Source organism: Drosophila busckii, chromosome 3L (genome assembly GCF_011750605.1).
Source record: "Drosophila busckii strain San Diego stock center, stock number 13000-0081.31 chromosome 3L, ASM1175060v1, whole genome shotgun sequence".
Classification (NCBI taxonomy): Eukaryota; Metazoa; Arthropoda; class Insecta; order Diptera; family Drosophilidae; genus Drosophila; species Drosophila busckii.
In genome coordinates, this window is record NC_046606.1 from 19,089,250 (window position 1) to 19,102,009 (window position 12,760).

General features: G+C 39.1%; 2 protein-coding genes and 1 long non-coding RNA gene across 3 annotated transcripts; all 3 read right to left on the reverse strand.

Moving 5' to 3' along the window:
- Nucleotides 1–3,328: 3,328 nt before the first annotated feature.
- LOC108598338 (lipase member H) lies at nt 3,329–4,510 on the reverse strand. Its single transcript, XM_017984956.1, has 2 exons — nt 4,345–4,510; nt 3,329–4,287 (listed from the first exon to the last, which is right to left on the reverse strand). Exons 1-2 carry the CDS (start codon nt 4,508–4,510, stop codon nt 3,329–3,331), a joined length of 1,125 nt encoding a protein of 374 aa, XP_017840445.1.
- A 611-nt stretch (nt 4,511–5,121) lies between these two features.
- Nucleotides 5,122–8,373, reverse strand: LOC108598737 (L-lactate dehydrogenase). The gene is made up of 4 exons (XM_017985470.2): nt 8,227–8,373; nt 6,062–6,441; nt 5,541–5,996; nt 5,122–5,484 (listed from the first exon to the last, which is right to left on the reverse strand). Exons 2-4 carry the CDS (start codon nt 6,437–6,439, stop codon nt 5,320–5,322), a joined length of 999 nt encoding a protein of 332 aa, XP_017840959.1. The 5' UTR covers nt 6,440–6,441; nt 8,227–8,373; the 3' UTR covers nt 5,122–5,319.
- Nucleotides 8,374–10,500: 2,127 nt separating this feature from the next.
- Nucleotides 10,501–12,021, reverse strand: LOC108599115. Its single transcript, XR_001915118.1, has 3 exons — nt 11,933–12,021; nt 11,210–11,871; nt 10,501–11,154 (listed from the first exon to the last, which is right to left on the reverse strand). It is a non-coding gene; the product is annotated as an uncharacterized LOC108599115 (long non-coding RNA).
- Between the last annotated feature and the right edge of the window lie 739 nt (nt 12,022–12,760).

The window sequence follows — 12,760 nt, forward strand, 5'->3', positions numbered from 1 at the left end:
CACATCAAAAGATTGCGTATACGTTCGGCATGCCGAGAGATATGTATAGCTCAGAGCGACAAAAAAAAAACCAATGAATTTCAAATTACCTTAAGTACTGTTTTTAATTTTAAATTGGGAAATACGTTTTTTTTTACACAAAGTACATGCGTTTACCTCGGAGTGGAGTATTTCTCATTTTGACTGCTTTGTTTGTTGTTTCACAGCCATTTAACGCCTCATTAAAACTTTTTATGGCTGCTAAGGACAATGGAAAATTGTGTGTGGGTGTGTGTAAGCTTGTTTATTTGCTCCTCAGTGCAAGAATGTAATATGTAAAGATCAGACACGCACTTACCTGTTTTATTATTGAAGGTATTGCAATGTTGTTGATTGGTAATTCGGTCATTTAATTTTATTGGCTAATCTTTACTTCAAAAATTACATTACATAAATTATATAATTACATATCTAAAGGTAACGAACTGGGTTTTTGTTTAACGTAAACGAAACATTTTTGGCTTAACCTTAAGTATTATGTATTTAATAATGTTTAAATAATCTGCAATATCATAATAACATGTAGTTGTTGCCATTCTAAAATTGTGTCTTATAATAATTATGTTTTGTAATGAGATTTTATTTTACTATATCTTTGATAAATTTATTGCCTTTCTTTACACAAAAAAACCTTTTTCGAACTTAAATTTAGCGCGCACAGCTGTCATTTGATATATTTCATTTAACATATTTAAATTAGCGGCAATGCAACTATCAAATCAATTTATAATCGAAAATCTCATACGTATACGAAATAAATATATTCTCTGTTATCTCATTTCAAAATATGCCGCCGCCCAATAACAGTGTTAGACAATGTGTTTCGCTGTGGCACCACAGTCTTAACAGAAAATGTTATTATTTTGCTGTTTACATGCTCGAAATCTGTTAGCGACAGAAAAGCTGTACTTACGCTGCCAGACAATAGATGGCGCCAAATGAAGTCCAATTGCAGAGTTTAATTCATTTTATATTCTTCGACGTACAGGACGACAAAAGGAAATGCAAATCATTGCATGTCAAGCCCCTAAAGAGACCTAAATCCAACTGCAATGAGTGTAAAAGAGAGAGTTATGCTCATATATGGAGCAGAACTAATTGTGCAGAGAGCAATTAGCATGAAATTTTGTATAGCGTGCATTCAACGTGCGTTCATTGCTGCTCCTTCGCCTTCATCTACATCAGCGTCTATTGTGCTGATGTCGCTGTTGTCATTTTGTTAAGCGTTTCATACGTATTTATGCCAAAGATTACATGTTGATCTCGCATATCTTTCATCTTCTGTCATATGATCCGCACATACATTTATTCGAATAAACTGAAATTGAAATTGAAATCAAAATGCCGTCAATCAATGTTTCTTTCAACAGTTAAGTGCAGCCAAAGTCATGGCTATGCATTAATTATAAGTTAAAGCTTAAATTAATTCATAGCACATAGCACTGCTAGAATAAATTGCTTATCAAATGCAATCTTTATTGAGTTAGCATTTCTATTTTATAAATGTTGACAAGTTGGATCGCTTCTTTGGTAGTCGCTCGACCGAATCTTTGTCTATTGTGTCCTACGCCTGATGCTAAAAATTGATAAGACAAGCTGCTTTCATTCATTTAGCAGGCATTTAAAGCACTTGATGAGGGTCTGTTTAAAAAAAAAAAAAATAGAAATACAAAACATATTGCGTATTGCATAGACAAATTCCAGATTTAGTTGATTTGGCTTGATAGCAAAACTCTTTCACTTGTTCGTTTCAATCGAAACCCCTTTCTATTTGCCAACGGTTCATTAAATTCTCTTTTCACTGAAAAGAACATTTCGTGGAAGTTAATTCAATATATTTTGCTATTTATTCAACCTCAGCCTCAGAGTTTCCCGCATGATTAGATAGAGTGTATAATCATTTGTCTAGCGCCCTCATAACTGCTATTTTGCACAGGTTCAAGTGTGGCATCAATTGTTATGTGGACTTGGCGCATCAGGTGCCGTCACAGCATATATAATATGCTTAGAATTGCTTTTGGATTGAGTATTCAATTTCAACCAGCCATGTATCCTTGAAACTCTAACTACAAGTACTTGCCTTTCCCTATCACTTCCCACGCTAAAAGAGCCTTTTGATGTGATCAGCAATTGATGGGGGGATCGGTTATTGAACTCTGGTTGAAAATTAAAAAAAAAAACCTGTTTGATAATATTAAAATTGCTAAATTAAAATCACTTACAATTAAGGATTTTCTAAAATTGTTATTAATACTTGGAGTCTAAATGACAAATTCAAAATGGTAATAACCAAACATGAATAATATAAATTCAGAGATTTTAATTTTTTTGTGTTGGGTATTTTATGTTATATTAGGTGTTATATTCATTACCTTTGAATATTTAAGTTAACACTAAGCAGCCTTCATTTGCTGTTGGTTGTAATTTTATATTCTTGGCTAGTCAATTATCAATGCATTTTACCGACTTCCTGCTGCTTCCGGCTCAACAGGTCTGAAGTGCTAATCTAATCAAAGCAAGTTACCGCTGTAAATACAACTGATAATTATCAATTGCAAACTGCAAAAAGGATCTGAGTGTGACAAACATAAACTAAACATTGACAACACTTTTAGCTGGAAAGCTGTTTGGACTAGATTTCAATCGCAAGTGAAAATCCAAACACGTTGCTCTGGGTGTAAGATTTAAGCTATCGTTAGATGAAATCAGAAACAAGTATAAGGCGTGAGAAATGCAACGCAATGTACAGAGATCGTCTAAGCTGAGTATGACACAATCTGCAGGACATGCAAACGACTTAGGCAAAAACAAAAGCCAGAGAGCAGGACAAGCTGAGGGCGGGCGGGCAGCAGCAGCAGCAGTAACAGGACATCCTACTTACTGCTAAAACAGCAAAGTAGCATAAAACATGCAAACATAAAGAATATAATATTAAGAGCCTTTAGAACTAATATTAAATATAATGCGATCCTTGCAATTAAATCGGAGAAGAATTTATTCAGTTTCGTATTTGTGATGTTAAATTGTTTTTTTTTTTTCTTGACTGAATGTAGTAACATTTTTTTATACTGTGTTCTGTGTATAATATAATATATAAATATATATACATACATACATATGTATATCCAAAACAATGATACTAAAATGATTTTTACTGCCGCATTTCTTTTTAAATTTCGTTAAGCGTTAATTGTTAAGCGGTTACAATTAAATAACTTTGATTTATATTTGATTTAAATAAAACTAATAACAAGAATTAAACAATATTCCTAACTAAACAATATTTGTACTAATCTCTCGCCGGTTGCTCCGCCAGCGAATTGGAGGGCTCAGGCCGCTTCGCCTTGTACCTGAGACCGTGCTCCATGTATGTAAATGGTGGATTTGATTGAGTCATGCAGAAGTACAATCCCTTGGCATCGGGCGGGTAGATGAGACCAATGTTTAAGGTGTTCTGGTAACTGCAGTCGCCCTGGCGGAACTTGGCCCAGCTCTCACACTTGGTGGCGGGTATCATGACTCCCTCGATAAGCGCTTCCATAAACAGCACAAACGGATACATGTGACTGCAGATCTTAGTCTCACAGCCCGGTTGCAGTTTCTTGCGTGGGAAGTAACCAATCCCATTCGGATAGATGTCGACATGGCCCAAAGGCACGCGCACGCCAAACACATCACCCTCGCCATGCACCACCACAACACGAGCCGCGACGCTCTGCCTGACCAGAATATCTGTGGTGCGACACATAGTGGCCGGATCAATGGCAATCAGTTGACCCACCAGTCGTCTGCTGCTTTTGGAGAACAAATCGGCGCCCAGGGCAGCTATATTGGCTCCCACCGAGTGTCCCGCCAGCGTAATATCTCCAGCTTCAATGCCGGCGTCCGTGAGTGCGCTCAGCAACTTGTAGATGGAGTAGCCATGCACGGAGAGGTGATGGCGCACCGCATAGTAGAGCTGCGCCACATTGCTGGCAAAGTCAACGACAATGATGTTGAGATCGCGCCGTGTGGTGCGCAACAGCGTCAGGTGCTCCTGCACACTAAAGATGCTGTCCGCTGAATGGAAGGCGTTTACATAGAGCAATGTCTTGCGCAGAGGATCGATGTCAAAGTCGCGCAGCTCTGGTATGGACTTGATGGGCAGCTCCACGCTCTGATTGGTGATGGTCATCACATGCAAGCGCGCATCGCTCGGACTGATGCCCTCAAAGAGACACATGACGCCCTCATCAACGGGTGCATCGCCTAAAGGAAAATTCCAATATCAGGACTGAATCAAAATTAGCTGAGGGAACGACTCACAAAAGGCGCGCCAGCCGCGATTCAGTTGCTCTGACAAGAGCTGCAGATTGTGCTCTTGTATGCGATCGATGCCCGTTGCTGCGAGTGTTGGAGCTGCCAGGCATAGCAGCAATAGTAGATTGCTTGGCCAGCTGCTGATTCTGATTGTGGCGCCTACGCGTTTCATGGTTACTTGACTATTTGACAATCTTTGGCCAGCGTCGAGTGTCTTTTATGGCCAAGCCAGCGCTGCTTATCAATAGCAGCCCCAACGCCAGCGCTTATCTTGGCTTGACCACAGCACGTTCGAGTCTTGGCTCAATGCGAGTGGGGTTTGATTACAGCAGCTCAGTCTGGTCAGTCTGCTCGCCGTCTGCACTGCACGTTTCGCCGAAATTAACGATAGAGCATCTCTATCTACAGACGTTTTTGCCTCACTCAATGATAAGAAAAGCCAGTAAAGATTTTTGTCTCTTTTACTCGTGATTTGATTACATATCGATACAGGTAATTGTGTGTGCCATATGTTTAGCTGTGTGCATTGAATATTCGTTCATTAGTAATATAATAAATGCTCAAAATTCTACTACTTAAGCATACACGTACAGTGGACACTCGATTTGCTAAACTGCTTCGATTCGAAACTGCTTAGCGAGCGACTACTGTGCTTTCCTTATTATTTCATAAATTACGCTCTGAGGTAGCTAGCGTTGTTTTTGAACTCTTGTTTATGGATCCAGAGTTTCCTTTAATTTTAACAATAGTTTCTTGAAACGAAAATAAATCAAAAACTTCTGGTTTAAAAATAAAACTTAAGCACTTTCAATTTATTTACGAACACAAATATTTTAAAATAAAAATCTTGTGAGAAATGCACTATTAATAAAAACGTTGGGATCTGTGATAAATACTCTCACTGCATATTGATGCACCCCTGTTGCTCTTACAATTGGACTAACAATAAGATTAGCTCGCTTTGCTCTAACAAATTAGTGTTTAGAACTTCAAGCCCTCCTGTACCTCGGCCATGATGTTGGCAGACTTCTGCAGCTGCTCGATTTCGGTGTCGGTAAGAATCTGCTTGACCACCGAGGTGACGCCGTTGGCGTTCAGCACACACGGCAGGGACAAGAACACATCCTTATCAATTCCATGTTCACCCTGCAAATCAAATGTCTCGTTAGCCGCCTTAGAAGCTTGCATCGTAGTGAACTTACCATGACGGATGTGGAGACGGCGGCTACGCTGCTTGTGTTGCGCAAGATGGAAGCGGCCAAGGAGGCTGTGCTGAGGCCAATAGCCCAGGAGGTGTAGCCCTTTAGCTTAATGACTTCGTAGGCCGAGTCGACGACCTGCTTGTGCAGCTCGTTCCACTTCTCGGGATCTTCGCTGGTGCCCAGCTTGGGGTTCAGCTCACGCAGACGCACGCCGGCAATGTTGACGCCGGACCAGACGGGCACCGAACTGTCGCCGTGCTCGCCAATGATCCAGCCGTGACAGGAAGTGGGTGCAACTCCAAGACGCTGCGACATGACAAAGCGGAAGCGGGAGGAGTCCAAGTTGGTGCCGCTGCCAATGACGCGGTTCTTGGGCAGGCCCGACAGCTTCCAGGCCACATAGGTCATAATATCCACTGGATTAGAGACCATCATCAAAATGGTATCGGGACTGTACTGTGTTCCAAAACAATTCGCATGTAAAGTTTTCTTCTAAGCAGAGCTCCATTATCTGAACTTACCTCCACCAGCTTGGGGATGATGTGCTTGAGAATGTCAGTGTTGCGCTGCACCAACGAGAGGCGGGACTCGCCCTCCTTCTGGCGCACTCCGGCGGTGACAATGCAGAGGCGCGAATTGGCCGAGATGGCGTAGTCAGTACTGGCCGTGATATGGGGATTCCTGAGGAAACTGGAGCCATGCTGCAGATCCATGAGCTCGCCCTGCAGCTTGTCGGCGCAGACATCGATGAGGCATACCTCTTTGGTGATGCCCTGGGCCAGAATACTGAAGGCGCTGGCCATGCCGACCATACCAATGCCCACAATGGTGACCTTATTGCCAGAGCTTGGCAGCACCTCGGCAACTGGAGCCAATAGAGAGTCTTTTATGGTGGCCATTGCTAAAAGAGCAAGAAAATGGGGAGAGATTTTGAATTAATCATCAGCTGTGACACACATAAATACAAACGTAAAGAGCTGATCGTTGTAGCACGTGCTAAGCTAATTAATGCCTAACAGCTGTGCACAGTGGGACTTAATTACTTAATGTCAACTGAAGTGATGAAATTGTGTGGGACACTCACATACACAGACCCTGTGTACCTATAGACCGCCGTTGCTTAACCTTCACGAAGGTCATATTTATAAAAATCTCACAACTACTGCTTAGCACACAGCATGCTGAAAAAACACTTCTACGCAACATTGCCGAAAAAAATGGAAATAGTTTTCATTTGCAGTACTGGTCCCATATATTTATATGAGCGGACCCCGAGTGAGGTAATTTACACGCAATTTACACATGTCATTCAAATTCAATTTGGCACTGTTTTCAGTTCTTCCAAGCCTAATTAACCTCTGATGAGCGTTTTTATCAGTTAAACCTTCGACAAAAATTTATGGTCTTTTTGCTTTCCAGTTTGGCGAAAAAGATAAATATATATAACTATATTACATACAGTAAACATTAATTTTTATCTGCGTGTTGAATATAGATAAAGTAAAACAATTCGCAATTTAATGTTTATTCTTCTATCTTATCAACAAAATAGCAAATTGTTGACTGTCAATATTTATGAATTGAAATGTTTATACTCCATTGCGGGTTAATGCATTTTGGTAAACTCAGTGTAGTGACTCAATTTGTATAAAACGCTATATTAAATAATAAGATTATGCAATGGGAAATGCAAACATGCTTTAAAAATATGTATAATATTAATTCTTTGGTTGAAAAGAAATGAGTTAATATTTTGTATTGTTGAATTTATCACCCATTTGTTTTATTTATATTATTTTCAATGACGCACTGCTCTGATTTATGTTTCGACAAAAGTTAGACTTTTTACTATGGATTTGATTATGCGCTTGGCTTTAATTAAAACAGTACAACAGCTGTTAATCAACTACTCAGTTGAGCTTGCGTGAATAGTTTTAAAAAGAGTTATTTCAACTAAAGCTGCGGTTAATAATACAAATACAACTGACTATTCTTTAGAAATGAGAAATACAGTATAGATTCTTTATAAGTCGTAATAAGTTAAGCGAAATTAGGATTCATTTTCAATACAAGTGTGTTTGTAATTTTGTGATTTGCTGTAGTTAAAAATATATATGTAAGTCATACATATCTGTACTGTTCACTGTACTGTAAATATAGTGTATTTGCTCATATTTTTTGTGATTATTCATTTAGTTAGCTGTTGAGTTGTTGCGTGGAAGCAATTAAGCAATTAGATGTAAACTTATACAATTGAATGTATGAATGATAACTAATATATTGTAAACTATTTGTATAAACGTTTCAAGCCCAAATCGATGACCTCAATTCCACTTGTTGCCGGCATACAGCTTTAGCCCAAAATGTATGCCAAGTGTATAACCAAAAGCAATGCAAAGAGCATTCAATGCGAACGACCTTTCTCAAAGTCAAATATTGTACAAAATTTGTGAACAGCTGGAAATACAACGCATGCGCCAATTTAAACGAAAGCGAAAGCATTTTCCTAAGCTCACGCCTCACCCCGGCAGCGACTTGGGCAAGGCCAAGGGCGAGCTATTCACACTTATACACCAACACCACCAAGCACTTAAGCTGTGTGTAAAGTTGAATGCACTTTAAAGCATCTCCTAACTAATAATTGGCAGCTTTTGTTGTAAGTTGTACTTTTTTAATGTTTGCTTACTTTTTTATATGATATTCACTTGCTGGCGGACTATATGTATATAATTCACTGGATATATAATTTTGGGCGCTTCTATTCGTATGTTGAGGTCGTCGACGTTCCGTTCTGTTTGCGCGCTCTTTACGAACTGTTTGTGCCTGAGAGACTCATATGAATTTCTCCGTTGCCGCTGGATTTTGTAGTTAACGCAGCACGCTCTCTGCCGCCGCTGGCATAGGCAGCAGCAGCAGCAGCAGCGGCAAGCACAGCGGGAGCGATGGGAAGGATGATGAAATGGCCCAAACAACGTTGTGAAAGAGAGCTCAGTGCTCAGGCCGGTTCTCTGGCTCTTTAGTGTTTTTTTGGACTCCACTTCCCGTTTACTGGGTTATCCACTTTGTGCTTCACTCAAGGTGACCTCTGTGTTACTTCTTGGGCTTTGCTATTTTTAGCCATGTTTACTCGATGATTTGATAAATGCGTGCGCCCATGTTACGAGGGAGGTGCATTCAACTATTTACAATTCAAAGTTGGATTTGGTATTCTAGCATATATTCAGTGAATCGGTTGTACATATCTGGACCAGCCAGGGCACACGTGCATTTGATCACACTCCCCTTAAACATGTTTGGCATTCGAAACTCAAAATTAGCAATATTCGTAAACAACTATTGCTTTTATATTCAAGCTCACTTGGTTAACAAAGTATGGAGAGAGCAGAGGCGTTGCCGCTCTCGCTCTCGAATTTCACAATTGCAACTGTACAATAGGCATTTATTGAGCGAGAGAACGCACGTGTGTGAGTCTACATATTTATGTTTGTATGCATGTGTGCACGTGCGACTGTGTGCGGGGAATCCGTTGCCGGCAAACATAACGCAATTGAAGCGCATCTTGTGAAAGTGTTTGACCAACATTCTCACATCTCTCAGTTATCTCGAGACGAGGCTATGACGACACACTGCTGTACCCCGTGAAATGTTGTTTTTGTTGATGAAATCTAGACGTTGTCTGGTGTAATTGTAGAAACTTGTTTATAGCTCAGGTTAATAAACTTATTTGTTTGTTTTGTTATTACGGAAATAATAATATGTTTATCTACAAATATATTGGAGCTGTGATCAGTAAACACTTCTTAAATTGTTTTTTTGTAATTATTTGAAAAGCGCTGATGCTTAGAAAATCTTTTCAATTCATGAAGAGTATTTAAATACTATGACACCATACTTAGTATAGATCTGTTTAAGATATATACATACATGCTATAATGTTACTCATATCAATCAATAATTTGTAATTTTAATACATAACTAATAATAATGAATTTAAATATTTGTATTATTCATATTTACTTTTAAGTAAAAAATAACGCTTATAATAATAAAAATAAGTGAATTCTCCGCATAACACAGACAACTTTTTTGATACTTTTTTTCTAGGGTATTACTACAAGCACACTCACAAACCCATACACACATAAGAAAAACAAGTGGAAGCATTAAAGTTGTGCGCAACCAACTTTCAAATACACTTTGACTAGATCATCGCAGAAAATGCACGTATGCATTCACAAACACATACACACATACACCCAACGCGTCACAGCTCGTTTTCGCTGTAGCGTCAGCAGCGAAGCCGCCGCGTGCGTCGGCAGCGACGTTTATACAGTGCGTCAGCAAGCGCACCCCTCTGTCTATATTGAAAATTAAAATGTGAACAATTCCTAATTTATTTATCCGAATTTTCAGAAATTTTCGGCATCGGTCGAAAACGTGATCAGGCGTTTTTGGGATTTATTTTAGAATTTAAAATATTTTTTAATGGCTCGTTTTTTTTTCGTTTTGCTGGGGAGGGGGGAGGAAATAAAAAAATAAAATAAAAGCGATATGTCCTGGATATAGGAGCACCTACATACCAAATTTGTTGTCTCAGTTTATAGTTTCTGAGAACACGCACTCAAACAACGACTGGCATAATCACTCAAAGTTGTCTTTCTGATCAAGAATATATATACTTTAGGTCTGCCAAGCCTCCTTCTCCCTGTTACATACATTTGCACAACTTGATGATACCCCTTTATATAAAAAATTTTTATATAAATTTAAAAAGTTACTTAAATTAAATTTAATATAGTTATTACAGTATTAAGATTTGATATTCATATTTTTCAAATTTTTTTTAAAGATTTTAATCTTAATACTAAAGTTTATTGATATTTCTATTTTTTATAATTTTTAATGAATTTTAATCTAAATTTAACCATAATTGAAAAACAAGAAAGCAAGATTTTTGGCAAATGAAAACAAGCAAGAATACAAACGTGGTCTCTTAGCGGTTAATTCCCATGTATTGATTGAATTTTGTGTCATGTCAAACAATTAGCAAACATAGCGCTAGACAATACGGGAAGATTTTGCCATCTTGCGTCTTAAATCAGTTTCCTTGCCTTGCCAAAGACTAAGATTCTAGAGCCCGATGGATAGCTCCAGGCTAATAAGTCACGCTGTTTGAGCTTCAGCATGTGCTCGTGCTTGTGTGCTTCTCATGTTAAATAATATCTTTTCGCATCTGTGGCCTGAACATCGGTGATCGCAATAAAACGTCATAATTAGTAGTCTACATCTATATTAACGCCGCCATGGCATAAATGGTTGGGTATCTTCTCATCCACACGCACCACCTACTTGTGCCATGAGTCGTACTTGGGCCAAAGCGACTCGCACTGCTGCAGATCAAACAGCAGCCAGGACGCATATGCTCCTGCAACTCTATGTTAAAGCTGCACTTGTTGCGCACTATTTAGAGGGGTATGAAGGTGCTCTGCTTATTAGCCGAACACTGCCTGAGATGATTGTATACGCCTATTTAATACCTTTGCCCGTTAGCGTGGATTAAAATATGTGCCAAGAATGTTGTCAGCTTCAGCAGAAAATCAATGCAGACAATCAGCTATGAAAGCGTAAGAAATTATTAACAACTACTGCTTGTAAGTTTAACTACTCACCAATAATATCATGTAATCTTTGATTGTGACATAGCAAGCATATATAAACTCATCGGTATCGAACTAGTGCTCCGTCCTATACTTGCGGCTCAATTTTTGACAAATTTGGCTCTTCGCATTTGGATGTGCTCAAGGTATTGATGCTCATTTTGGAGCGCCTGGCTTTGCTGTTTACGACATGGTTAGATGGGCGTGAATCTATGATGGTGGACGAGGGCTCAGAACAGCATTCATTTTCACAGGCGGCAAGGACACCAACGCGACAACTTCAAAAGCCACAGCCTTAACACTGGAATTCCAACAAAATAGATAGACAAAATGTAAAAGTTGCTCTTTCATCCAGGAAAATATTGTTGGCCAGAAATCGGTGGAAAAGTTATATTATCTGCTGCTGTTCGGCCTGTGTATCTGTCTGGAGCTTTTTGCGGCTTTTTGAGCGATTGTAGACGTTGAGAACTTCATCAGAGGTGCTTCCCCGCCGTTGCTGTTGTTTCTGCAGCTGTGGACGATTAGGCGGCGTCAGAGGAAGCGGCTTCGGTGCTCATTTTGGACGTCGCTGCAATTGGTTTGCCTGACCTGAGTTGCAGATATTGACAGGCATGCTTTAAGTACTGAAACAGATCCATTATAAACTGCTTGGGTTGAGATGTAGCAGCTCGTCTCTGCGTATAAACAAAATAGTGAGTGAAAAAAGCTCAAAAACAAATTCAAACTGAAACTTACTTGTGTGCATAAAATTCAAGCTCAGAGACGGTGGCTGCTCGTGACAATACCAAAGTCCATCTACAAAGAAACAAAACCAATAGCGTTAGTTTAAATGTTGCAATAATAATATATCGAAATCTACAGCTGAGCAGACAAACTAAGCTTTCGGTGAGATCACCCGACCGCCACAAAAAGCTCTCCTTTTCTCGGTCTACCAAATAGAAGATAGCCCTGGCTTGTTGCGTCTCGCTCTTCGTCACTGGGAATATTAAGAATATCTTGAGGCCTGAAATTAAATCAGCCTGTAATTAAAAAGTCTGTAGAATAAACGCGATTATAACCAGCGATCTATGTTGAATTGCCTGTTAGCCTATCGCACACCTCCTCAAAAACAGTCCTTTTTTCGCAATAAAACATAAAACACATCGAGACACCCAAGCAAAAAGGCATTTTTTTTTAATATTCTCCTCGGTAGGCATATTCTGCGAAATTTTCAGGGTTGTGTCTTGGATAAAGTTCTCTTGCCATCTGGCGGCTTAAAGGCTAAACAAAATTCCGCTTTCGCACCACAAAAGTATGCTGCTATTTATTCATGATGAAAGCTGCACACAAGAGATGGCGCTTTATCCAATTAGAGCGAGCTAAATCCAAAAAAACCCTGTCGAATGTCGAATATGAATTTGTATTTTATTTTCGGAGATGCCCGGAAGTTATTTTTTAGGCTGTTCTTTATGCATCATTAAAATTAGAGCAAAATTTGTTTAATTAAATTAAAGAGAATTAATTAAACAAAAAAAAATTAGAAATAAAAGTAAAAACAAGAGATTAAAGTTTCAAGTTCAGAAA

Bases quoted from the DNA above. Each gene is read 5' to 3' on its own strand.
- LOC108598338 (XM_017984956.1), bottom strand. From the start codon at position 4,510: ATGAAACGCGTAGGCGCCACAATCAGAATCAGCAGCTGGCCAAGCAAT. The intron at 4,288-4,344 runs GTGAGTCGTTCC...ATTTTCCTTTAG, and splicing joins TCGCGGCTGGCGCGCCTTTT to GCGATGCACCCGTTGATGAG.
- LOC108598737 (XM_017985470.2), bottom strand. From the start codon at position 6,439: ATGGCCACCATAAAAGACTCTCTATTGGCTCCAGTTGCCGAGGTGCTG. The intron at 5,997-6,061 runs GTAAGTTCAGAT...TTTGGAACACAG, and splicing joins TCATCCCCAAGCTGGTGGAG to TACAGTCCCGATACCATTTT. The intron at 5,485-5,540 runs GTAAGTTCACTA...TTTGATTTGCAG, and splicing joins CCGTCTCCACATCCGTCATG to GGTGAACATGGAATTGATAA.